The 26605-nt window shown below is 42.8% G+C and overlaps 1 protein-coding gene and 6 non-coding genes across 7 annotated transcripts; 1 reads left to right on the forward strand and 6 right to left on the reverse strand.

Moving 5' to 3' along the window:
* Positions 1-105: 105 nt before the first annotated feature.
* LOC119034184 (NADPH oxidase 4) lies at positions 106-25922 on the reverse strand. The gene is made up of 18 exons (XM_037124979.1): positions 24308-25922; positions 23766-23861; positions 18778-18888; positions 18198-18282; positions 16446-16543; positions 15604-15631; positions 15225-15297; positions 13762-13842; positions 12832-12991; positions 11030-11194; positions 10740-10802; positions 9883-9943; positions 8564-8645; positions 7239-7358; positions 7028-7136; positions 6211-6279; positions 2611-2711; positions 106-2375 (listed from the first exon to the last, which is right to left on the reverse strand). Exons 1-18 carry the CDS (start codon positions 24362-24364, stop codon positions 2255-2257), a joined length of 1680 nt encoding a protein of 559 aa, XP_036980874.1. The 5' UTR covers positions 24365-25922; the 3' UTR covers positions 106-2254.
* Positions 3084-3156, forward strand: trnam-cau. The gene has a single exon. It is a non-coding gene; the product is annotated as a tRNA-Met (tRNA).
* On the reverse strand, positions 3902-3973 carry trnad-guc. The gene has a single exon. It is a non-coding gene; the product is annotated as a tRNA-Asp (tRNA).
* trnad-guc lies at positions 5208-5279 on the reverse strand. The gene has a single exon. It is a non-coding gene; the product is annotated as a tRNA-Asp (tRNA).
* On the reverse strand, positions 5408-5479 carry trnad-guc. Its single transcript has one exon. It is a non-coding gene; the product is annotated as a tRNA-Asp (tRNA).
* On the reverse strand, positions 5608-5679 carry trnad-guc. Its single transcript has one exon. It is a non-coding gene; the product is annotated as a tRNA-Asp (tRNA).
* trnad-guc lies at positions 5806-5877 on the reverse strand. Its single transcript has one exon. It is a non-coding gene; the product is annotated as a tRNA-Asp (tRNA).
* Positions 25923-26605: the final 683 nt, after the last annotated feature.

Here is a 26605-nt window from a genome sequence, read left to right on the forward strand (position 1 = left end):
AACAGTTGATGTACTGTGAAAATAACATAGTTTCTTATATGCTTCCGGCCAATAATAACATTTAAATATGTTCTCACTTATTGCCTGCAAGTAATGAAGAAATAATTAATAGACAATCTCTTTTATTTCAGACGTTGCCTTGTTCTTAATTAAAAAAAAAAGACAATCCTGAAATTTAATATACAAATGAACGTGAAAATATATTTAAATTTCAAAATGCTAAATAAGTGGTGGCTACTTACAATGTGAGAGAATATGCTTGTTTCAGTCGCGAAATCAGAAATATCAAGACGTTCATTCTTTGCAGACACCTGGTGTTTTCCAGTTTTGGCATTTTTCAAAATACCAATAAAAACACAATAAAACTTATTAAATTGTAGTGTCAAACTTACACATTAATTGTTATCAACTGCCATCTGTATTCTCTATCCGTCTGCATTGCTTTCAACTTTCTGGATACGTATAAAAGTAATGACAGACACTTTGTGGAAAAATTGCCAAAGCCCTGCAGAAGTTTTCACATAACATAAAATAATTTTAAACATTATAAATAAATTGAAAAACAACATACTAAAAATACTGGCTTGAGGTGTAGTGAAGGTTTGCTTTGCATTAAAACAGATCTTTGATACACAAAATATGAACAGAAGACCAATAGTTAAACATTGAAATGAAAACAAACTGAATTAAGTGTCCATTTTGGTTCTGTTCCTTCTCAGATGCTGATGATTGAAAGTCTTGCAGAACAATCAAAACTTAGTTCTGTTTCTCAGCTTAGACATATGACCTGTTTGGCCTCCTGACATTTTCTCTTCAGAGCTGAGATCCCATCACCTTTTACTGCTAGTTTCTGAATCATCAGATGATGTATTTTCCCCTACGATGGTTTCTATTATCAGGCTTTCTCAAACCTTAAAGGGACAGTTCACCCCAAAATAAAAACATACATATTTTCCCTCTCATTTGTAGTCCTATGTGTCCATCTAGATGTCTTTGGTTTGAGTTGCAGACTTTTGGACAAGGGGCTCATGGTCCTAATGTAAACATTAAATGTGTCCTCCTCGGCTGAGCAGTAAGGTTACCTAGCTTAGCTAGCTTAGTTAGCTAGCCTAATCATGGGAAAAAATTTTCCCATGATGAATCTGCTCACAACAAGGTCTGTGGATTGTCTTCAGTAACGAGGTCATGATTTCTGGAAAGAGACATTGCTGTTGAGCACCACAAGCAGGGTGTCATCCAGTTCCATTATATCTGTCAGATGGCTGACAACTCTACAGGTGATAGCTCAAAAACTTTGCCAAAACAACCTAGAGGGATAAACAGCACCACAGGTGTGAGGAAAAACAGTGCAGTGTTTGAATTCTTACAGGCAGCAGTTTTTGAGTGCTGACAAATGACAGTTCAAATGACCAGGCAAGTCAATTCTTTACGTCGTGTACAGAAGAAGGTACCTGTATGTATTTATAATGGATGAAGACAGACAAGCTACTGAATCTAAAGCCTGAAGTGGTACTGGGTGGGGACTCTCAAAAAAACAAAACTTTTGCTCAGTAAATCTTGTTGGTGTCAAGTAAAGGTGACATGAAGTCTGTCAGTCATACTGCTGTGTTACCACAGCTGGGTTACCCGTGTGGTTCCACATCTCTGGTCTTTCACTGTTTTGTTGTTTGTCTGGTCTCTGCAGTCTGTACAGGTGCACTGAGAGATGCAACTGCAGGTTGTGTCAGATGTTTTTTTTTTTTGTTTTTTTTTCTCCAGGGACAAGGGATAGGATCAACGACCAACAGGAACTATAGAAACACAGCGCACCACGAGGGGAGAATCCCAGCAGGGAGCAAGTCTCTTTAGTTTTCCTCAGAGATTTATTGCATCAGATGCTGAAGCTGAAGCTCTTGGGGGTCCTCAGTTGGGGGTCAGGCTGGTCTGCAGGGAGGAACAGGCCTCGTACTGTTTGTTAAAGTCTTATCCTGCTGGGGCCTTTTGAGACTGACCATGGGCAGGGATGCATATGAAATAGTGACACAGTGTATGAATATGCAAGTTCTTTTGGCCTGTTCCGAGTGTGTTAAACATTTCAAGTAACAAAGATCAGCCAGAATCAGATATCCAGGAATTTACTTCAAATGAAGACCACTTACTCCTAAGGGTATGAAAATCAATTGGTCCCAGTGTTGCTGGGGTTTTTTTGTTTTGTTTTGTTTTAATTTTGTTGCTGGGGTTGAGCTCGGAGTGTGAAGTCTGCTCTGATGCTGGATCAGCTGAAGGACTCTTTGTTGAATTCAAAGGTTGTTCCAGAGGATCGGGCTGAGTTACACAGTCTGTGGAGAGTCCTGGAGATGCCCTTTGGTCCACAGCAGAAAACCCCAACTCGCTTACTAAAAACCACAGACAGACAGAGAGAGAGAGAGAGAGAGAGAGAGAGAGAGAGAGAGAGAGAGAGAGAGAGAGAGAGAGAGAGAGAGAGAGAGAGAGAGAGAGAGAGAGAGAGAGAGAGAGAGAGAGAGAGAGAGAGAGAGAGAGAGAGAGAGAGAGAGAGAGAGAGAGGGAGAGTTAATCGACATAAAAACACTGGATTGAGACTCCAGCCCTGCACATTCCCACTCTACTCACTTGTTATTGGTCTTTGCAATCTCATCAAGCAGTAGCTTCCACCTGGGTCGACCAACCAGCAGTCTTGAGGTGAGCGGGCGGTATTTCTCCTCAGACATGCTCTGAAAAAAAGGGTACATAACAACAAAATAATCTCAAGAACAATTTTTGGTCACATTGGCACTACACTAACACATTACTTTTTAAAATGATGCAACAAACATGTTAGCAAATTGTGTCTGTCTGCTGTTTGATGCTGAGCAGGTAGTACAATTTTAATTTGGAATTAAAGTCAGAGTTAATATTCTACTTTTTCTTTTACTATTCAGTCTACACTGGATTCCCATCAGTCTGCTAGAGGTGAAAAAAGTCTAGGGTAGGGATAATTTCTCTGGTCAACACCAACAGTATTTCAATTATGCTATTATAGTATGCTATTATGTAGCGTTCAGAAGCAGAAGTTCAGGAATTTTGTGGAAAACTGTTGGTTTGTCGCCTCGTTGGCGCAGTAGGCAGCGCGTCAGTCTCATAATCTGAAGGTCGTGAGTTCGAGCCTCACACGGGGCAGGTGTTTTGACCACAGCACAAAACAAAATATGGAGTGTGGACTGCAGGCTGAGGACGATAGCTGATCACTTCCTGAGATTTGCAAGATGCAAGAGACCAGACCGTAATTGTTGTGACACTTCTCTAATACCATAGCTTCATGTAGTTTGAGTAAATCTGAGTGCAATGAAGGAAGGGGTTTTTGAGGAAAACCATGACAAAATCGGAAAATGATCAATGACTCATGCTGTCAAATTAAAAAAAAAGCCACATAATGTGTGAAATATATTTTTCTATTAGGTTTAAAAATTCCAGTCTTGCTTTCTCCTGCTAACCTGCACTCTGAAGCAGCCTGTGTTATCCGGAGTAAATACAGCTGTGAACAGTTATCAACAAAGCAGAGCACACATGTGGGATCATGTGAATACTAAAAAAAAATCTGTATCAGTCAAGTAAGCTTCTGATGTAATGAACCTTATCACAGCAAAACAGCTCTGAGACAGGTCAAGATTTTTCCATTGAGGGATAACCTGACACCCAGAAGTGTTATCCAGCCTTTGTCAGGGCGATCAGGGTGACAGCTGAAACACTCGCAAATCAGGAATATCAAATAGCAATAGGGACAAATAGTCGAACGAGTACTTGTCATAGTGCCCTGATAATTTCCTCTGACAGGCCGCTGAACCATGACAGATCATTTTTTACAGCCACTTATAAAGCCAACAATGATTCAGTGAACCACCCACATGCTATGAAAAGAGCTACTCTCCCCGTCGGGGAATTGAACCCCGGTCTCCCGCGTGACAGGCGGGGATACTCACCACTATACTAACGAGGAGCTGTTCGACCCCTATCACATGGTCTCGTCTGACAGGCTGCTGAACTAGGGGTGGAACGGTTCACGGTACCATGGCTCGCGGCATTAGACATAATATACATAGACCCCTCATAGACTGAAGCTGCCTATTGGAGCTGATGTATCAGTGCGACCCCCCTGCATTTATTTCTACTGAGGAAGGTGTATCCCCAACTACAATAATCATGACCTCCCGAATTTTTACCGGATTTTCACACGGTTAAAAACGGCAGAGATTTAGTTATGATAGAGGGCACTGTCACAAAAATTATTTAAAAAAAAAAAATCTTACTTATGAAAGGTAATCTCCCACGATCTGGTAACAATACTGCGCCGGTCGCTGCAACCATAAACTGCACAAAATACTGTCATAGTAGCTCGCTCTCCGTGGATTCCGATTGATTCTGGTGCTAGCCTACAGTGAGGCGACCTGACCATGATGGCAGCGACGCAGGATTACGCTCCAGTATGCCATGAGGCGTCTACCTATATTATGCCTATGGCTCGCGGGCTAGCTTGCGAGCTTCGATGCCGGAAACACGGCCGACTCATCATGGCACTAGCTCGCGAGTCAGAGTAGGAGAGCGCAAACAGCCGGCTACGTTCTGAATGAGTAGCAGACGAGCGAGTGAAGTCTCTGGGTTAGACTTCCTCAAGCCAGCGTGAAAAGCTCATACCTGTCAGTGTACAGAAGCCATGATGTACACAATAACATGATGTTACACAATGTTCTGCAGGTAGCCAGAGGCTACTGTAGGTTTGGTGTATAGATAGCATAATAAAATTAAATTAGGTCGATCGATTTTTGCAAAATAAAATAATTTATATATAAATATTAAGTAGTATATTGTAAGTAGGCTATCATTATCTCTATTTGAGAACTTTATCCATTTACACCATTCCTACCTCAGTACTCTTTTACTTATTTGTTTTATTTTATTTTAGTATCTCTTTTATTTTTCCAATGATGCCTGTGGTACATAGTCTCGTCTGACAGGCTGCTCAACCATGACAGACTAGTTTTTATAGCACTTGTAAATCCAACAACCACTCAGTGAACCACGCATGCGAACCACTATACTAACGAGAAGCTGTTCAACCTGTGGCACATGGTGTCATCTGACAGGTTACTGAACCATGACAGACTAGTTTGTAGAGCACTTGTAAATCCAACAACCACTCAGTGAACCACGCATGTGCTATGAAAAGAGCTACTCTCCCCGTCGGGGAATTGAACCCCGGTCTCCCGCGTGACAGGCGGGGATACTCACCACTATACTAACGAGGAGCTGTTCAGCCCCTATCTCATGGTCTCGTCTGACAGGCTGCTGAATTATGACAAATCGTTTTTTACAGTACACTTGTAAACCCAACAATGATTCAGTGAACCACACACATGCTATGAAAAGAGCTATTCTCCCCGTCGGGGAATTGAACCCCGGTCTCCCGCGTGACAGGCGGGGATACTCACCACTATACTAACGAGGAGCTGTTCAGCCCCTATCTCATGGTCTCGTCTGACAGGCTGCTGAATTATGACAAATCGTTTTTTACAGTACACTTGTAAACCCAACAATGATTCAGTGAACCACACACATGCTATGAAAAGAGCTATTCTCCCCGTCGGGGAATTGAACCCCGGTCTCCCGCGTGACAGGCGGGGATACTCACCACTATACTAACGAGGAGCTGTTCAACCCGTGGCACATGGTGTCATCTGACAGGTTACTGAACCATGACAGACTAGTTTGTAGAGCACTTGTAAATCCAACAACCACTCAGTGAACTACACACATGCTATGAAAAGAGCTACTCTCCCCGTCGGGGAATTGAACCCCGGTCTCCCGCGTGACAGGCGGGGATACTCACCACTATACTAACGAGGAGCTCTTCCGCCACAGTCACATGGTCTTGACAAAAACATTTGAATAAGTATTGTGACAAAGTCATGGCTTCTTATAGCTGTTTTGCAACATTGAGACTTGATGAAGAGAGTGTGAAATAAGTGGATTATTATAAGAAGCACATTCACTGAAACAATATGACACCATAAATGCTGTATTGTTCAGAGAGAAAGAGAGCCAACAGATGAATAGACTTTGGACTTCAAGGTCTCTCACTGTCATACGATGCCCTCTAGTGGGGAACAAACAGTGGAACAATGAAGACTGAAATGGATGAACACACAATGAAATAAAAAATATGAACGTAAGACCTACCTGCAGGTTGTCTGTCTGACTGACGAACAGTTTCAGATTGAAGTAGTCCGGTCGGTTTTCCTGCCAAAGCTAGAAGACACACACAGACATTCTTAACTCAACAAGAAAATATGATATCAAGGATTGTTTTATGTCAGGGATTAAAAAATTTTTGGTGACTGAGTTGATGAAGACTATGTTGAAAATCAAGCATTATTCGGTCCATATAACTTTGGACAAACACTGTTACAAACAGCCACGAGATGGCGCCAAATGCCATAAAACGGGCATTTCATTCTTTCTTATTTTAATCGTATCATAGCAAAACACTGCTAAAATTGTTAAACCTGGCTCATGGGGCATGTTTTCCCTGCTCTGCTAATGGTTTCGGTATGCCTATAAAGAAAAAACACGCATACACTAAACAGTACACTCGTTGGTACACAGTTGGAGCGGCACACAGTTTGACGCCATTGGCCGAATGAGTCATTTAATTTGATCAAAAAATGTCCACACAAATTTAGTTTCACTATAATGAGACTTTAAAAGCGCAGGTGCCACGGTAATGACTCCCCTGCTTGACTGTGGTCTTTTATGCCTTTGGCCTCCAACCTTTCTCTCCCCTTCAAAACCCGGAAAACTTTCTTTGACCTCACTGCCAGCCAACACACACAGGAATGAGGAGCTGCGAACCCCAGTAGCCTGTGGCGAGTAAATTATCTCTGCTGGTAAACTGGCTTCAGTTACGTTTTCTGAACAGATGGTGGAAGCAGAAGCATTCACAGATGTTTTGATGTGATTCTTCTGACATTCAAGCCATCAGAAACTTCGTACTGACCTTGTGATGCACGGCACACAGCAGCTCAGCAAACCAATAGAAGGACTGGAGCTCCCTGCAGACCCACACAAAATACAACCTCTGCAACCTGAAACCCTTCCAGCCGTCACTGGGTGGACAGCAGGGAGGAAGGAAGAAAGATGGATACAAATAATCATTAATTCAGATTTCTCATGATTTGTGAGGATGTGATCATTTTTACAGCACTCACAGCAGGGCGTGCAGCACGCAGGCGAACGGCGTGACTCCGATTCCACCCGCAACGCAAAGGCTGACATCGTAGTTGAACACCTCCTCTGATGGACTTCCAAAGGGACCGTCCACATAGAGCCTGAACACACAACATGGACAAAAATACACAAGACGATTAGCCGGCGAACCGGACAAACATACACACATATTTATACTTTCCCCTAAGGGTCAAACAAACATAAACAGATAAACATCCTGCATTGAAATCCCACAGTCTGGGTGGACAGCAAGTGTGTGTGTGTGTGTGTGTGTGTGTGTGTGTGTGTGTGTGTGTGTGTGTGTGTGTGAGACAGACAGCCCCCTCTCTACACACACCCATCATTTCTACAACAGCTGCTCAAACGCTTGTGTCACTGGGAAAACACACACACGCACACTCACAGATACTAAACAACCGAGCACAGTCAACCAAAGCATTTCTCTGCATTAAGACAGCATACTCACATGTACTATTCAATGTACTCACACAGCTCCACACATGAAAGCTCAGCACTGAGCTCAGGACACGGCTGGTAATGTTCCAGCAGCCTTTACACACCCCAACACCCGCCACAGGGCCAAGTGAGGCTTGGCTCAGTATTACTGTCACATAATCACAAGCTCTGTGACCTCAATAACACTTTTTTTATTCATGGTCCAAACTACTGTAAGGTGGGATGAAATATGGCCATATATTGTATCTTTTATATGTTTTGTGACACTTTAGGTACACTGGCACCAAATATGAATAAGAATACATATGAAACAGACTCACTAAACTCGCTATTTCTTGTCTCCTCAGAGTAAAAGTTAATTCACACAGATTGTGACGTATTTTAAACATTTTAACTCCAGACTGTTTTGCTTTTGAGACTCTATGCACTTTTATGTACATTGTTTTATTTTTCTGTGAATTGAATAAATGCATTACTCCTGCTCCTTGCCTTGATAGAGGTGTCGTTTTCTTCTTTAATTACAGATATTGTGATGTATCAGGTCAGGATTGTACCCTAACCCTTCTATCTGTGCCTTGGCACTGTTGAACACTAAACAGCAAGAGGGGGTCTAGAGGTTCTGATAGTTTGTTTAGCTCTGGTTTACTGTCACAAAGCAAACTCTCGTTCACCCCCAGCCCACATCACCCTCTCTATCTCTGCCTATCTCACTCTCTCGAACACAGAGCAGGAAGAGCACAGGGTCAGAGGTCAGCAGGTCAACACCTCTGACCCATCTGTGATTCTAAGCCTTCATGAGAAATCATGTCAGCCACGTCTCACGCACACATACTCGCACACACAAACTTACTTGGGATACCTCCTCTGTTGCACCATGGGAAGGATCTCCAGGTCGATCCTTGGTTTAGGAAGTAACAGCTGTGTGAATCGCTCTGATGAGAGAAGAAAGGCTTTGTAATTTCACACCACGTCATCCACTGATCTAACTCTCTAAGAATGGACAAGCCATAAAGATTTTAATGCATATGTTGGGTCTGTGCAAATATTGCCTTACTTAGAGTTGCCTATACATTCCAATTTAATGTTTTCCATACAACATGTGGTCACGGCAGATTGAGGGGCCAACACAAACAACACCGACTTCCCTTCCTGTGTTCCAACAGCATGTGTGCGTGGACATGTACAGTAGCAAGTGGAAATGAGTGTATGTACTCTCGCATGTGTCACATGCTCCCAAGGGCCACAGCTTCCTCTGACAGTGAGTCCCTTTTGAGTCTGGCATTCAAATAAAAAAGGGCAAGACAAAGGATAGTGTTTTTCCCAGTGGAATGACATAATTTCCTTTTCTCTGACTTGAATATGCATGTGGGTTGGGGAGTGAGGTATTGCTTTTATTGTTCTCACTGTATCGAGCACTTTCTTGCTTTGCTGTAAGAAAGGTGCTATTCAAAAGAAGTTTAGTTTAAACTGTGTCTGCTTATGACTTTAAAGGTGAAATATTTAAGAATTGGCCACCTGTTGAATTCATACTCCAAACAATGGGGGCCAGAATATCACCAGCATAACTGCTAACCGCTGATCATTGTAGCCACTAATTAGCTTAGTTAGCCAGGCAGCTAGTGGGAGCTGTTTACAATGCTAGCACAGGATTTTGATACATATATAATATACTAAAAAAAAACATAGAATTCTCGCTGTATGCAACATGGGACCTTCAACACACCAACTTTTGGAAGTGAAAAACATCCAGAAATAAATAGACTGATTCAATTTTTCCAGTTCTGTTGAATCCAACAAGCTCCGTCCTTGTTAATAAACTAAGTGTGCACTCATAGAACATACAGTTTCCCAACCAGACAATAAAACTGTGGGAACCATGAGAGCCTCAAGGTAAGAACAAGTCCCACACGCACACATGATAATAAAAACACAGAGGGACACGCACACATAAGAACGTAGTTTTGGGGAAATCCATCCTCCCCACAGAGGAGGACAAAACAAAATGACTTGCATCCTGTCATCTCTGATAGGGAGCAGATAGTTTGCTTGTGTGTCTATTTGTCTGTGCTTTAATCTGTGTGTGTGCGGTGTATGTGCGTGCGTGCGTGCATCCATGCAAGTGTGCGTGCATGTGTGTGTGTGTGTGTGTCTGTGTGTCTGTGTACCCACCAGTCCAGTCTCCCACGACTCGGAGATGGATGCCGAAAGTTTCCTTGTTCTCTGTGGGACACTGCGAGGAGTTAAGAGAGCAGACAGTGAGTCACAACAAAATACACACACACACACACACACACACACACCGGCATACACAAGTAGACACACACTCAGTTGCTAGAAAGAAAACGAAAACACTCACGTACAGTGTACACGTGCAGCTAACACAAAGACACACACAAACAGCACAGTGTGCACACATACAGTACATAGCTACAATTCTTTTCATTAAATTTAACAATGCACACATGCACACACGCATGGACACACACACACACACGGACACACACAGCCTTCCTGTTGGCAGACGGCGTTACTAGCCTCAGGGGTCTGTCTGCTCTCTGTCAGTGTGATTCTTTGCCCTCCTCCTCAAAGCTCCATAACACACCAGGCATAGGCATGCACATACTATGGTGTGTGTGTGTGTGTGTGTGTGTGTGTGTGTGTGTGTGTGTGTGTGTGTGTGTGTGTGTGTGTGTCTGTGTGTGCTTCTTTGTGAGCAAGCGTGTGTGAAATGAGTGTGCGCTCTATGCTGTCTAAGCAGACAGTTGCCTCTGTGTCTTCTGTCTTGTCTCATAAATCTGTGCTAAATCTTAACATTAGCAAGAAACATCAGGATGTAGGGTATTACTGGACGACCCAGCTGCCACTCAGCTCGCAGCAGAGGGGGGCGGGATGTTGAGGGAGACAAAGAACTGCACGTTCTTTGCCAGGGGGGAGAAAGTTTAAGAAACCATGAAAACATGTGTGTGCGTGAAGAGTGTGTGTTTGCATTGTGTCATGTTTGAGGAATGCGTTGAATAAGGTCTTACTGTTGTTAGCGTGAAGGGATGGTTCTCAAATGAAGAGACACCTGGACAGTTAAGAACAATATACTAAGAGAGAGAGAGTGAGAGAGAGAGAGAGAGAGAGAGAGAGAGGGAGAGACAGCAGGATGACAGAGACAGAGAGGAAGAAAGAGAGGATTAGGGAGAGGGCATGTGGAGAGAAAAAGAAGGGGGAGAAACAAAAGAAAGAACTCGTCAGGTGAACTTTTTAACTCAAAAGACAAGCAACAGTCAGTAACAACAGAAGACCTGATATCTCCTCAAAATCCAAATACCTGTCCTGGACGAGCTTTGAAGTTCTTCTTCAGCATACGCAACTCGATGACATCACACGGGTGCCTGATGACTGTCACTATGGTAACAGGGTCACAGCTCCGGATGTAGCGGTAGAAACGCTCAGCACAGTAAAGACAGAGAGGACCGGACACCCAAAGCCATGTCTACAAAAACACACAAGACACAAAGACTACATTAGTCATCACATTGGCTCTCAACATCGAAATGTTAACAGTTAATCACTCACAAAGGTGACAGAGGCAGTTTGAAATGGACACTGATGTCATGTTTGTTGCCCTGTTTGTAGCGATTACTTTGGTGAGCACAGATGGGGTTTGCTACAAAAACAAACCCAAAGTGGAAACATATGGTTTTCCTTTAAGGCTGGACGTGTGTATGTGCGTCATTCAAAAATGTTTATATGGAATTTTATTTCATATTTCTACGGACTTTAGGTATAACATTAAAAGTTATAAAGTCCATCAGGGAGTTGCAGCAGTCTCTGACATTTAGTCATCCATTACAACTTTCTCTGCACAGACCTGCAGAGACGTCGGAGCTCTCATGGATCAAATACACTGAAGTAAAAATTGAATCTTCCTCTTCTTGTTCTGAGTAGAGATGCAAAAATTATTGCTATCATAAGTATTGCCAATTTTAAAGGAGACCTATTATGCTTCTTTTTCTTTGTTCCTGTGTGTTATACATGTTCTTTTGCATGTAAAAGGTTGAAAGTTAAAAGGGTCAGTGTCCGCACTAGCAGAAGCTCCTCTCTCCCACAGACAACACTGCTCCAGAAACGGCTCATCAGCAATTAATTCTGTGACTTCGTGACATCACACCATGTCACAAAGTCACACATTTGCATTGCCTAGTGACTGGTTTTGAACATATAAAATTGATTTAGTCAAAATTCTCTGATTTTAGCTTCTTATTACTGAATATTTTCTGATTTCTTCACTCGTAAACTGAATATCTCTTCATGGGTAATGCCAAGCAACTGATCACTTAATGGAGAAAACAATCAATGACTTGAAAACTAAACATAAATAAGAAGTATGTAAATCATTTTTTAACTAATCAAATTTAACTACATTAGTGATACATTTGGATTTTACATGAATCTGACTGCCGACACATCTTAATGAACAGAAATTCCTACCCAAAATTGGAGGCAGATTTAAACATTTTTTTCCCCACTAGGATTCTCAATTCTCAATCTCAATGTTAATTACATTAACACAAAAGAAAGTGCAGTGTTCGCTCTGATATAGAGAGCTTAGGGAACTGTATCAGTTGTCGTCTGCAGAGGCTTCATAACTGTCCCAACTTGCTCCGGAGAAACACAAGAGCTCTCTGAATCAAACTTGGCCGAGGAGCTTGTATTCATGAGAGTATATATGAGGTCTCTTCATCTTTCTGTCACAGTGTGTGGTGTTTCTGTTTCTGTCTGTTGGCACTTACCTGTGGCAGACTAATTGCTCACAGCTCCCATAAAGCCCGCGGAGCACAATCAGGTTTAAGGGGGATTTTATGGAACTAGCTCGTTGCTTAACGACCATGTGCAAACATGTAATCACACACTCAGAGGGAAGCACAAACACAGGCCTTGATGTAGAAAGAGGATGCCTGCCCCTCCCTAACAGCACCTCACCTCTAATAAACAGGACCAACTCCCTCCAACACTTCCCAAATACTCCACACTCACACCCACTACAACACAGACACACACTTACAAGTGCGAACGAACATGCACTCAAATAAATGGAAATGGCAAAACATACACAACACACACACACACCTGGGGGTAGTGAGGCTGGAAGTGAGCCTCCTCTCTGCATCTCCTCTCTTCATCCTCTCCCTGCTCCAGCTCCTCGCCTTGCTGCTCAGCGCCGCTCTGATTGGCTCGGAGGCAGCCGGGAGGGTGGGCCTCGATGTTGGTCTGGTACTTCAAGGCTCCTCTGGTGGAAAAGACAAGAAGAGAACTGATACTGTCTATCTGATTATTCTAGTGTAACTTTCAGGACTGGTTAGAAGACCAAAGGCCTCATCCAGGTACATATTAAGATATCTAACAGGAGTATTTTTACTGCCACATTCAGACCTAGTGTTACAAAAAAATACAGAAAAAACCCACAAGGTCTGCAGTGTCAAGAAAGTGATAAAATAGATAAAATAGATATAATGTGATACTAATCTGATAGCCATCAAGAGAATATCAAAAACTCCCATTTAACAAGCTATAACTCAACTGCACTGAATAAAACATCACAAAAAAAGGCAACAACTGTGCACAAGGAGAGCAGGCGTGTGCAAGCAAACCCTGCTGAAGTTACAGCTGAATGACTTCTGGCGAAGTTAAGCAAAGAATTCACAGGAAAAAATTCTCTTTCACCTGTCAGAACAAGAAATAAAAGACTCTTTGTGTGTTTTGAGAAAGTGGCGTGATTTGTATATTGAATAAAGGGAGTTTTTAGAGAATGAGTTTTTAGAATGATGCTGGATGAAAACGTGAAAATGAAATGTGTGTTGTCTCCATCGGCATCAGTGGGAGTCTCCAGTATTTGCTGACGCTCACGGTGAAGCAGACCCTTATCTCGATCTTGAAGGTAGTGGTTGAGATGAAGACTAAATGTACCAACAGTGACTCAAGCAGAGATAAAACCCATACACAAAACCACACACACATACGTTTTGCGCTGCCGTCAACAGCTTCAGCGCGGAGACTTACCCGACCATGTGCACCATGAGTATGATGTAGAAGACGATGAAGAGGTTGTGTGTGTACCAGAAGATCTCATAGTTGGACACCCTGAAAATGAATCAAGACCAGGGATGTAAATGTAAAAATAAAAACAAAGTAATGCGACATACAAGGAAACAAGAGAATGAGAGACACAGAAAGAGCAGAGGCGGCAAAAGAAGAAAGCGAGGTCAGAGTTTGTTCAGGGGCCAGACGCACAGACTCCCAGCTCAGAGCCCGAGTAAGCAGGACATCAGAGGGCAATATTAAAGGGGTCATTACACACGACGACCCCCCCTATAAACACTGCAAATAATAAACATCATCAAACCCTGTAGTCATCCTTTTTGACTGCAACTTCTTTCATGTTTCTGACAAAAAAAAACCCCAGCTTCGGGTGGTTCTTTTTTTCTCTTTCGCAGACGAAGAGTTCACGCACTTCATTTGATAAAGATGCACTTTATGACCGGGTTATATTTCAATCCCTTTCATTTATAACATGTCCGAATTGTAGCCAAGTGTTTGTACTTTGTTTGCACAGTTTTTAGTGTCTTTGTTCCTAGAATGACAAGGAAGGTAACCTTTAGCCATTCAGTGAGCGACAAAAAATTATGTGCATGACGTGCATAAGTGAAGGGTAATTTATTCTAGGCTTTCTTTGTAAAGAAGTTAGAAAAACTCAAAGATCAGTGAAACTTTACGTGATGAGAAGCAGTGACGCATTAAGAACTTCCGGGGATATAAAGCTATTACACTTAAGAAAGCCTTAATTGTTTTCACTTGACTTTTGCAATAGCAAAACTCTATGCTAATTTACTGTTTTACAGTACTGATCCTGTGCCAACGAGCTCATTGCGACTCATTATTTTGGTATTCTTCTGGTAAGCAGCAGCCGTCATCCCACCACTCCAACAGCCACTTACCCAAACTCTTATCTAAAGCCTCAAGGGGTCTGGAAAAGCCTCTTATCCTCTGTTCAATTACTGAAGAAAGAAAGGAGAGCACACGCGCACACACACTGCAGGTTTCACACACCTGCAGACGTGCATGCAGAGTGGGTGACCCACTATGACCCGAGTAATGACAGAGCTGTGAGGGGAACACTTAGTGGGGATTTGCTCCGTAACAGACCTCTGTTGGCGCGTCTCCTTGTGGTTTTCATCTAATATTTCTCTCTCTCTCACACACAACTTAGATAAACTCAGACTGACAGACAAAGGCGATCACGTTTCACACACAGAAAACAAACCCAAAAAGTTTTTTTTTTAATCACATGCACAGCTCACAGAAAATTGATTTCCCCGTCTTTGAGAAACTTTGAGAAACAAATGGCTGTCTATGTTTAAGATGCAGCACTAAAACAGGACCAAGTTTTCCTAATACATCCACGAGACAACACACACCAAACACACGAACTATGATGATTTCAATTGTGGAATGGTTTGACCCACCGTACGCAGTGGGAGGAGGACGTGAACATCAGGAAGAGGATGAGAACCAACAGGACGCCCGTGACTCCAGGGACTGAAGAGAAATCAGCCGATCAGAGAGCAGAGAAACAAAGTCAAGTTAACATCCCAGGACACGTCTTCAATAACTTAATTTAGGAAAACGGAAACAATTTAACTTTCAGTGACTTCTTTTACCAACTCATAATTAAAAATGCAGAGATGTTTAAAGAGAGAGACTAAAAAAAACAGCATGACTTCCTGCTTTCTTCTTGGCATGAAGCCACTCTAATCTGTAACAAGTTGACCAGTTTCATTGCAAAGAAGATCCCAGCCTACACAACACATTTGGTAATGTATGAGAAAGAGAGGTTTATCTTACTTGTGGTCAAAATGATCAGCTTGGGGTCCTGAGAAGGAAACACACAAAAAAAGGAACATTCATCCATTTTTGTGAGGACTAATTTGAGTTTGAGATCTCACAGCTGCAGCCAGCCACGTACTAAAGAGAGAAAAACAGTCTGCATGCTTCACTCCAACCAATCGCTTTAGCAGCTGATTTCAATGCTAATTTCCTCCTCTTCAGCTGAATGCATGCTAATCTCCGCGACACAGGGTCAACCACCTGCTGCTTCGGAGACAGGACATTTTTGGAACACGTGGACACTTCCCTCACGTCCTCAAAGAGCTGACAGAGGGTTCAGACTTCTAGGTTCAAGGTTAGAGGTAGTATCAGGATGAAGGCATCAGTATGCTTCACACTTAATGCTCGTGGGCTCATCTAACAGAATCTGAACCACTGTCATATAGAAAAATGGAGGACGTGTCTCCACTTTCTCTCCACACCTCCCCCAACTTTCAGATATCAAGATTGAAGGATAAGTATGTCCACTGTATGAAGACTAAATGGATCAAACTAAGGGTGGGAATGCCAGGAAGGCACTGGTTCCACGTTGATGAAAAGGGTCATGAGTGAGACACAATGAATGCCTTTGAGATGCCCGTCCACAGTCACACAGCTCATCACGGCTCACTTGACTTTTCACCCCGTCTCGAAGTTCTATCTTTGAGAACATGAGTGCTGACTATTGCTTTCAGATGTGGTCAGATGACATGTTTCAAGCCTGCCTCGGCCTTAAGAGACGTCCCTGTGATGGTTAAGGTTAGGGGCCAGGTTAATGATGGCCCTCACAAGTATAAAGTCCAACTGTGCGCGTGTCTCACCTCTCCTCTGTAGCGGGCCAAATTGAGAGCCGGAAAGTCGTCCGAGTAGCTCACGCTGAAGTTGACGACATTCACCAGGTGGGCAGACACGTGCACGACTGCAGGAGAAGAGAGCGGGTTACACAATACTGATTGGAAACACACATTTTTGTGCACCGGTATCAGGCGAGACGGAGAACATGGACTCTACTTCAAACACACACAAACCTAATTATAAAGGTCGAAATGAACTGCGAGCGGACACTCACACAAACATTTCTTTGTCTATTCAGCAGAAAGTCAGCAAAACATCCTCCTGACTCACTGGCACACACACACAAACACACACACACACACACACACACACTCACTCCTCCCTGACATCATAGATGAACCACGCAGCCCTTCGACAGCTGATGGAATTAGAGGGCGTAATCATGAGACACAAGGGTCCTTTTTTTCTCACTCACATCCTTTCCCACTCCCACTGCCTCCCACCCCTCTGTCTCTCTCTGTCTCTCTCTCTCTTTCTTCTCCTAGTCCATGTCTCTCTACCATCCCAGCCGACTCTCTGTCTTGATTGTCATTTGTTGTCTAAGAACTTTGGAACTCCATGATTAGAACATGAGCGCTTCGCCCGAGGGAAGAGATATCTGTGTCTGGCGTTGAGAAGTTGACAGTAATGATGAAGGGAGGTTTAAGCTTACAAATGATGTAATAATGCAAAACAGACACCAGCTCTTTTAGGTCTTTTATGTATATTGTGTATTTTATTGGCTCTACATGTGACACTGTTGGCTGGTTGGTCCACCATTTTGGTCCAGCCCCGAAATATTGCAACAAACTTTGATTACAGACATTCACTGTCTCCTTAAGAATAAATCCTACCGACTTTGCACCACCATCAGCTTGACATTTTTGGTTTTAGGTAAAACGTCTGCAATTATCTGATGGGCTGACATGAAAATTGGCACCAATGTACAACTTAGTGAAACAGGTTCTCTGCTTTTAACCCGTCCTGAAGGAGCAACCAACTTACATGTAGGGAAAAACTGTGTCCCCTGGAGGAAACACACACATGCACAGGAAGAATATTCAAACAGCCAGGATAAGAGACTAAAGTCAGGATATGTTGACTTCTGATGTTTTAATCGTCTCTTATGATTCCCTCAACTTTATGGAATTACGTACTAAACTGCAGAAGAATCCCTTTATAATCAATCCAGTCACCACCCTCTACATGCTATCTGGTGGATCAGAAGTCCTTTCAGCGGTTGAACATTTTAATTCAGAGGTCAGCAGTTATTAGGCTGAAGATCTTTAGAACAGCACTGGACCTGAGAACCATGACTGGATCACTACGGAGAAGCACACGCAGCACGCTGCTATATGTTGGCGTTGGTTGCCGGTGCTGACATAGGTCGCCTTTATCGTGAGAAAAAGAGAGTCACGTGTGACTGGACTGATGTGAAGCCAGATCTCTCCGACATGAATGAATAAGAGGAGGAAGAGGATACACAGCTGTTGGTACTGTAGCTCCCATGATGTCATGAGAGGAGACACACAAGATCGACACAGATACACACACACGCACACACACAACTTGACAGCAAGAACACACATGACCAGCCGGACGGACATCACAGCTGGTACGCCAGGAATGCTGAGCCAGCCTCAATCCATTTATCCACACTGAACACACACCCATACTGACACGCACACAGTATGATACATGTAGGCATATGAGCTGTGGTGGTAAGTGACAGTTTTTACCAGAGAAGATGCAGATGGCGACTCCACAGGCTACATGAAAGGTCTTGCTCTTGTCCAGCAGTCGACGAGTCTTTCTGCTTGAGACCTGTGTGAGTGTGTGTGTTGTAACACAGACAACAGTATTATTCACGCGTGTCTTTAACGATAATGCGCCAAAAATTATAACTGCTTTCTTGCATTTTTACATAATTTACCTCATGGACGACAATGCATTTTAGCAGTTCATTTTCAACATAAGAGTGAGTTTACATTAAAATAAAACATCATAGATTTTAGAGCAAACCCTAAATTCAACTGTCTCTCATAAATTTACATGTGATACCAGCAAAAACTTGTGTAGCCGCAACGTTTTTCCAAACCCCCCCTCCCCGCAAACCCTTTATCTAAATAAAATTAGAAACAGCTGTTGACATCTTTAACTCACGATGAACTTGCTGTTTCAAATTAAAAGAGGAAATTCAAACCCTCATTCCTCTTTTATTATGTTCTCAGCGGTTTCATCACCACTGAGAAGAACTCCAGTCACTCTGTTTTCTTCCTCCCTCTTTCCTTCCCCTACTCCCCTCAGTCTCTTTCTTACCGTGTGTGATCCTCGGACAAAGGTGAGCAGGGAGCGACACATGGGCAACAAGACCAAGCTGCAGTTCAGGTTCAGCACAGACGCAGACGCCCTGCTGATGCACAGCCCCGGCTAGAAAAGATGAACACAATGTTAGCTAAGTTGCTGATATACAGATTCAGTAGATGTAAAGGGCCTCACAGGCTAAGATACATACTTTGAGCTGTTCTGATTAAGATTTGGACACTTCTCTGCGCACACAGACAGCCTGAGGCACGAGTTCCCGGCCTCACCAGGAGAGTTAAACCCATCTTTGTCCTTCTCAATGTGGAGAGCTAAGAATCATTCTGCTTTAGGGATCTTTCTGCTGAAGCTTTGTCTCCAAGTACAGCTCTCCATTTGAGTTTATTTGTATGATGACACACACAGTCTTCTTTGGTGATTGTTCAAAAAATGATTCAAAATATCCTTTCTGAAATAATTTTCTGAATTACTATTGAAGAAAACTTTAAAACGTGATGATTCAGGAGTTTTAGGGACCTGTTTTATATCAAATTTATGATAATGACATCCTAGGAAAGGGTTAGTTACACTGAATCCAAAAGTACATGTCACGTGTTTGTTCAGATTTAACTGAGTTACAATTCTGAGAAGAAGTAGCTTGAGTACTGTAATTGCCTCCACAAGTTGTGTGTCACAGCCACTGCTGCTGCTGCTGCTACAACTGCTGACCATGTTGGTAAAAAAAGTCCAAATCAGCAGGCTGAAACACAATAACAATGTCCCCGTCACATTTATCAGTATACGAATCCCTATCATCTTAAAGAGCATCTTTGCCTCGTGACTCCCCCTCAATCGCTGGCTGCATTATACGCAGTAAACAGCCAATTACTCCTGTCCGCCCGATTCAGACCAGGCCTCTCCAGAACAACACTAAACTGGTTTGTGTCCCAGCTCAGAAAGCGAGGTCACTCGATCACTAAAAGTGGCATTGCAAGGAAAACCAAGTCCAAGTGTCAATTTCTTTCCAATGGGGTTCTGCAAGGATATGTGTTTGATCACATTCACCTCTCAACTGATACCATCTCTCTCTCAGTCCGACTAGTCTTTCACAGGGGCTTTGTAACCATTACTGTGCTGATGATAACCAGCGCTGCCCTTTCAGCATCGTCTCCCCTTGTCCTCAAACCCCTGTGTCCACTGGAAAAGGGAGTTGACTGTTTAATCACACATCAGGTGAGACAAGAATTAGAAAGCTGATGTGTTCCTAATTCTATGTTCAGTCGTTTTTCCAGCAATTGGTTTGTAAAATAACAGCCAGCAGCAGAACTGATAAAACAGACTGTGGTTTATGTGGCTTCCCGGTAAACAGAATGAAAACGTAGTTTACCTGAAGTGACATGGGAGAGATGTCTGTTGTGCAATCTGCTGTTACTGCAAAAGCTGTTTTCATGCGGAAACAATGGATGTACTTTGGGGTCTACTAAACTCAGCACGTTTAAACACTTTCTTGGCAGCCTCCGTGAGCACCGCCAGCGCCGTCTCTTCTGATTATCCCCAAGAAATTGAAACAACTAGTGTGAGAGGTGAAGGTGTGTGAGTGTGTGCATCAGCGAGAGAGAGGTCATGTGTGAAACGGCAACCCAACACTTTAAGAGACACTCCACCCCGAAATCTTTTCAGTCTTAATAGCCTTTAAGACTCAGTTTTCAATTTTGGACTTTGTTCCTTTTTTTAAGAACAGTTAACAATGCTATACATGTTACAACCAATGTAATTGTTTCTGTTAATTCTCTTTTCAGTTATGTTATAAATACATTTAAAAAATGTGTTCAGTTTTTTTAATATCTGTTTTTTTAGCTGCTAAATGCTCCACTACAAGCTAAGCTTGTCATTAACTCTGTCTGTCTGCAGTAGGGAGCTTATATACTTGTGAACCAGACAGCTAAAAAAAAAAAAAAGGAGCTGAAACTCACTATAAGATAAGCTGCAGATTCAGGTGATAATTCTCTATCGTTTCACCTGTACAAACAAACTCTTTCACGCCGTTTTCACTTTATCATTCGATACACTGTTATCATGAAAATAAAGTTTATAGACACTTTGACGTGCAGGTTAGCTTATATAGCTCTGACTTATTTGCACGTTGACATACATGACAGTCTGTGTGTAGAGATGGCATGCTGCTGAGTTTCTGAAAAGTGAGAATCTACATTTAGAGATTCAAGGTTAACACAAGGTTAACTACTTAAAAGTCCGCCACCCTTACCCTTTAAAACTTCCCACACACATTCACTCAATACTGACGGCAGCTGACGGTAAAACCACAAGCAGGAGATCTGATATCCTGCTTTCTGTACATCCCCGACACCCCGAACGACCAAGACACACACCGGCATGAGCACTGAACCATACAGGTGGATGTGATAAGATGCTTTTTGAAGTTAAATCTAAATTCCCTTCAGCGGCATTAAAGCTTTGAAATACATCTCCAATGTGTGTGTGTGTGCACGCACACATAAGCACACACACTCACATAAACTTAAGCCCTCTGGTAAGGCATTCAGTCAAAGCCAGCGGCGTGCCCACACTTGCCCCTCTCTCTCTCTCTCTCTCTCGTGCCTCCCACTGTAAGGGGTATGCATGAATAGCTCACACATGCCGCTCGCTGCTACATCTGATTTTCCCTCTTGTTTCAAACAACACACGCATCTGTTTCCAATCTATGTTAATATTGTATTTTTTCCCTGACTCACTTTGTTTTCAAGCTGTCATTGACAAAAACATATGATGTATTGTAGTTGCTAAATTGTTAATTCATCTTTGTATGTCCTAGACAAAATCTTTGATTTTTGTTTGCACTGTCTTTGACAGTGTCGTCACACCAAAATCCTCCTGCCTGGTGGCTGCTGTCTTATTGCATGTATCTCCTGAATCCTGATGAGTCAGGAGCACGTGCCACGGTTATCAACATGCTGTATATGTGCTGACAACACTTCTTCCCTAAAGTAATAACACCCATAAGAATACAAATACAGAGAAAGGGAGCAGTGCAAACTTGGTTCTTGCTTCGACAGAGCTGGGCTTGCATCTAGCGATCAGCATAAAGCAAATGAACTTGTGACAGCAATAACACCAACACCCACGTGAGTCAACAAACACCAAAATCGAATTGTGTGTGACTGGATTCCCAGGCTGATATAAATTTGGCCAATATTGGCCTGTCAGAGATATTGTTATGAGTATCTGTGTATGTGTTGTCGGTGTGTATATGCCCTGGAATTGGAATATTTTTACTCCCTAATATTGGTATTGACATCAGCCCCAAATATTCAACAGTCAACATCAGTCAGGCCCCTACGTGCGCACACACACACACACACACACACATCCCAAAAGGAACTTGTGACAACGATTACACCAACACTCACACGAGTGGACAATCAACAAAATCAAACTTTTGATGTGTGTGTGTGTGTGTGTGTGTGTGTGTGTGTGTGTGTGTGTGTGTGTGTGTGTGTGTGTGTGTGTGTGTGTGTGTGTGGCTAAGTAAGTGTGACCGGGTGCCCGGGTTCATGCTGCTAACAGACTGGCAAACCTGTGAACACACACACACACACACACACACACACACACACACACACGTGTGTGTGTGTGTGTGTGTGTGTGTGTGTGTGTGTGTGTGTGTGTGTGTGTGTGTGTGTGTGGCTAATTGCTGTGACAGAGTTTAAAGTCACAGCTCAGACTCATTAAACATGCACGTGACAGTCGACCATCCATTTCAAAGCCTGCTCCTGTGATATAAATAGACATTTCTGAAGCCAGAGGAAGCAGGTTTCTTCAAATAATCAGACTTACATTACGATTATTGTCACTCGAACGTATCACATGACCAATTTTGGAGGCAACGCCACATCACTGTATATATCAGGATGCAACCAGCAACAAATCTTCTGAATATTGACTGTTTCTTCTCTCTGAGTTTCGTTGCTGATAAGGATGCAATTATTTCTCCTTGTGCCAATTTAAATATGGTTACTACTCACTCTCTAACTTACTTTCTCCTCCTTACATGTAGTTTTAAAGAAGCTACAGGATGCTCTAAAGTGATTTCCATCCATCTGAACAGCTACTTCACGAGTTTCGTAACAAACGCTGTCACCAGTTAAGAGTCCGGCGGAATCTCTCTGCACACAGTCAAAACTTTCACGTGTGAATGCGCTGATGAGTCAGTGTAGATCTTAGAGGCCTGGCACACAAACTGTATTCACGCCGAGACGGTCCCCAGTCAAGGACAATAAGTGGAAACAGAGACAGTAAATAGCTTGCTCTAGCAGCAAATTAAGATTTCTGACACTCGTGAATCATCGTCATTTTGTGTGATTACAAACAGGTTTAGTTTTACACAACTGTAATTTGTGCATCTATAAAATGGTGCAAATTGCGTTGTGGGGTTGTTTGCAGAGAGTAGTGAACATGCAGTTCAAATAGATGGTTAAATTATATTCATTATATGGAAAAAAGGGGTACGTTTAGACATAGCGTAGGTCTTTGCTGCAGTCACCTCCATTCACCCCAATGAACAACTTTTTCACAGCAATGGTCGATCATGGAGCCTCTTAATAGATCCCAGACGTTGGCTGCTTATACCAAAAAACACTGTTCTGACTGTATATATTCATATTTCTAAAGTTCCTGCCAAAAATTTCCTGGAACTATCTGAGGTTTACGTGGCATCACAACTTAATAGACTGAAGGACTCTGACTGGCTCTAAAGAAAATCAGAGTTAAGGTTACTTTAACACCTTAAAGCTTCTTCTGAGCCAGGCCACAACTTCCTTTGGAAGAATTAGGGGACTAATAAATGAACGGTCACACTGAACAGAATGAGCTGTAATAAATATAAGTATGCAGTTCAGGATGCAACGCTGACTACTATGTATGAGCTCAGGTGTGACTTAAGTACTGACACATATGAATTTAAAGTATGCAGATGTGTCTGGTCTCACCCCGAGCATCTTGTAGAGGTAGTGATACTGCTGTCCCGTGGAGTACAGCAGGAAGGTCTTCAGGAACAGCCAGGTGTTCGCTGTCAGCCACAGCATCTGAACAAACACAATATATACAGTGCAGTGAAAAATTCTCAACATCAGGACAATGTCAACCAGTAAATACAATATCACAACAGGGTTTGTTATGTTTTGTTTTGTTTTGTTTTGTTTTTTTATGGGACTTACGGTAGATAGCTGTCTCTAAATTAACATGTCACAAGATTTACATTCATTCTTATGGGGGACATGTAAACCTGATGCACACTGCAGTGGTAGACTGTTGGCTGCAGAACATTCAGTACACCAAACCTACTGGTGAGCACTGAGAGCCTGACAAACAGTCCTGTGCCCTGTGTCAGTGACTTTCCTTCAGGATGGAGGACTTCGGAAAACACTTTTTGCAAGTTGCCTCGGAGCACAAAGTTGTTGTTCGCAGGTAAGAACAAAACATATCCCTGAACAATGACCTCCGACGCGAAGTCTTTAAAAAGTTCACCCACCAGGACCAAGTGCTTCCCTCCCTCGTTGGCGACCCAGCTCCGCACCGACACGACCATGATGCCTTCACTGACCCCCGCAGCCGTCCCAAAATGTATCCAGCGGAGCTTCGGTGTGGCTGAGAGGTGAAGCAGGGCTCGTCCTCCTCCCTGCAGTTCTGTCTCTGTCTCTGTCTGTCTGACTGTCTGTGTGTGTGCAGCAGCAGCAGCAGCAGACCGGCCGGTGTCTGCTCCGTCCTCCCTCCCCTCACTCCCCCGTTACGCCGCTCCTGTATGCTCTGAGCGCGTCTGGACTTTCTCGTCCCTCCACAGAGAGACTCCGCGAAGAGCTCCGTCTCAAACTCGACTCTCCATCCGTCCTCATGTCCCTTCAGCTCACCTCACGCCTGGAGGTCAAGCGGGCAGCGGGAAAACAAAAGTGACCTCTTGCTGAATAAAGTTACCCGACACGCACACAGGAGAACAATAAACATCGCTCCATCGCGCCGCACTGCTGCTCCTGTGCCGCCAGAGGGCGCCACAGTCTCACATGTGAAGCAGAGAGACACGCAGTGTAACTGGGGTAAACTACTCTGACGACAACCAGCCCAGGTTACACTTGAAAATATAAGAAATTAGGCTATAGTCAGGCATTACTGATAACAAAGTGGTTACGTCTTTTAATGATGGTTATTTGGTTATTTTATTTGACCAACAGCAATAAGACAAGTGGCTTAAATGTTTGATTTTTGCTGAAATCCATTTTTTTTTTCAATTGGAAGTTGGCACATAAACCCATTTAGTGTTTTTCATGATAACATGTGCAGGTTACCCATCGACAGAACAGGATAATCACTCATTTTAAGGTCACATTTTCAGTTCAGAGGCCCAGCGTCCACCATCAAACCTGATGATTGTGTGTAGACCTGCTGTAAAAGTCCCTGAAACAGTGGGTCATTTCACTTCCCCCTCTAACAACTTGTCAGACTTAATGTAGGTGCTAACTACAAACAAAACTCATCATATCATAACAACATTATGTGTTGAAAACCTGTACATTGAAGTTGACATAATGATACGTTAAGGAGACACACAATGTTTCTTTAATCCAGTGGAGTATGTTAACAATTGCCATGTAATTTGTAACAAGTAGCGTACTAAGTAAGTCTACATATGATTTGGATTTGGCTTTATTGCCAAATTAACACCTGCCATAGGGATTTTTATTACAACTTGCCCACAATGAGCTTTAAACTGAGCGGTGGAGCATTTCCAAATGATGTATATACCATTGCAAATCCCATTAGACATGGTTAATAAACCAGTTATAAAGGATTCCTCATTAAAATGTGGCAATCAAGTGGTAAAAACAGTATAATCAATGTTTCAGAGTGGCACCAAGTTGGTCTGTGCATGCCATCTCTCTGGACTGTCAGCGCCATCTTTTGCTCATAGGAAGAAATGTAGCCAAGGGGAAGTGAGAGAAAACGTTTCTATTGGACCAGAGATTGAACCAAAACAAAGGACATCCAAAACAGATGCACATGCTGAAGAAAACAACATCCAGGTAAGATAAAGTTGTGCGAAATGAAAACTCAAATCAGACCAAATAATTCAAGACATCTGGTACATCATATGACCAAATGTATGTGGACACCTGCATCCACAACACACTTCTGTGCAAGTGTATTTTCATGGGCTGGACAAGGTTAGTTAGTTACGACCAAGACACATTTTAAAGCTTCCTTTTACTTTTCATACAATTTTGTGGTGAGTTTCAAAGGCAGGTCTTGTCCTTGCAAATCTCCCTTTTTTTTTTTTTTTTTTTTTTTTTTTTTTGATCTTTACCTCTACTAAATGGGCCTTTGGGTTGATTGGCTTTTGTTTTATCATAGCTTCTAACTTTATAGCAACCATCTGGGGAAGGAAATCCAAAGAGAAAATCTGTTCTCTTAACGTGTTCTGGCCTGCACATTTTCATGACCTCAGCCCCGTCCTACATCTTGGGAGCACAGACTGTGGGTCAGATCTTATCAGCCAGCATCAGTGGCGAGTGCTCTTCAGGCTGAATGGAGGCAAATCTCTGCAGCCAGGTTATGATTTGTAGAATGCCGTCAATTATGAGTGGAGCCAGTTATTGTCATCAAAGCCCTGTGACTGCATCAGGGTTTTTCAGAATCCTTCTGGATGTTCATCAAGATAAACCTGTTATTGTAGCCATGATATATCATACTGGGTTTTTTTTTTAATGGGGAGCAGCATATGTTTCTTAACTGGTAATTCTTGTTGTGAAGGCCTCATCCACCAGAGAGCAGACTGAGA

The sequence above is a fragment of the Acanthopagrus latus genome, chromosome 2 (genome assembly GCF_904848185.1).
Source record: "Acanthopagrus latus isolate v.2019 chromosome 2, fAcaLat1.1, whole genome shotgun sequence".
Classification (NCBI taxonomy): Eukaryota; Metazoa; Chordata; class Actinopteri; order Spariformes; family Sparidae; genus Acanthopagrus; species Acanthopagrus latus.

Excerpts from the sequence above, each read along its gene's own strand:
- LOC119034184 (XM_037124979.1), bottom strand. The coding sequence starts at position 24,364 with ATGGTCGTGTCGGTGCGGAGCTGGGTCGCCAACGAGGGAGGGAAGCAC. Across the intron at positions 23,862-24,307 it reads GAGGGAAGCACTTGGTCCTG|ATGCTGTGGCTGACAGCGAA; the intron begins GTGGGTGAACTT and ends GTGTTTGTTCAG. Across the intron at positions 15,632-16,445 it reads TGGCCCGCTACAGAGGAGAG|GACCCCAAGCTGATCATTTT; the intron begins GTGAGACACGCG and ends TTTCCTTCTCAG.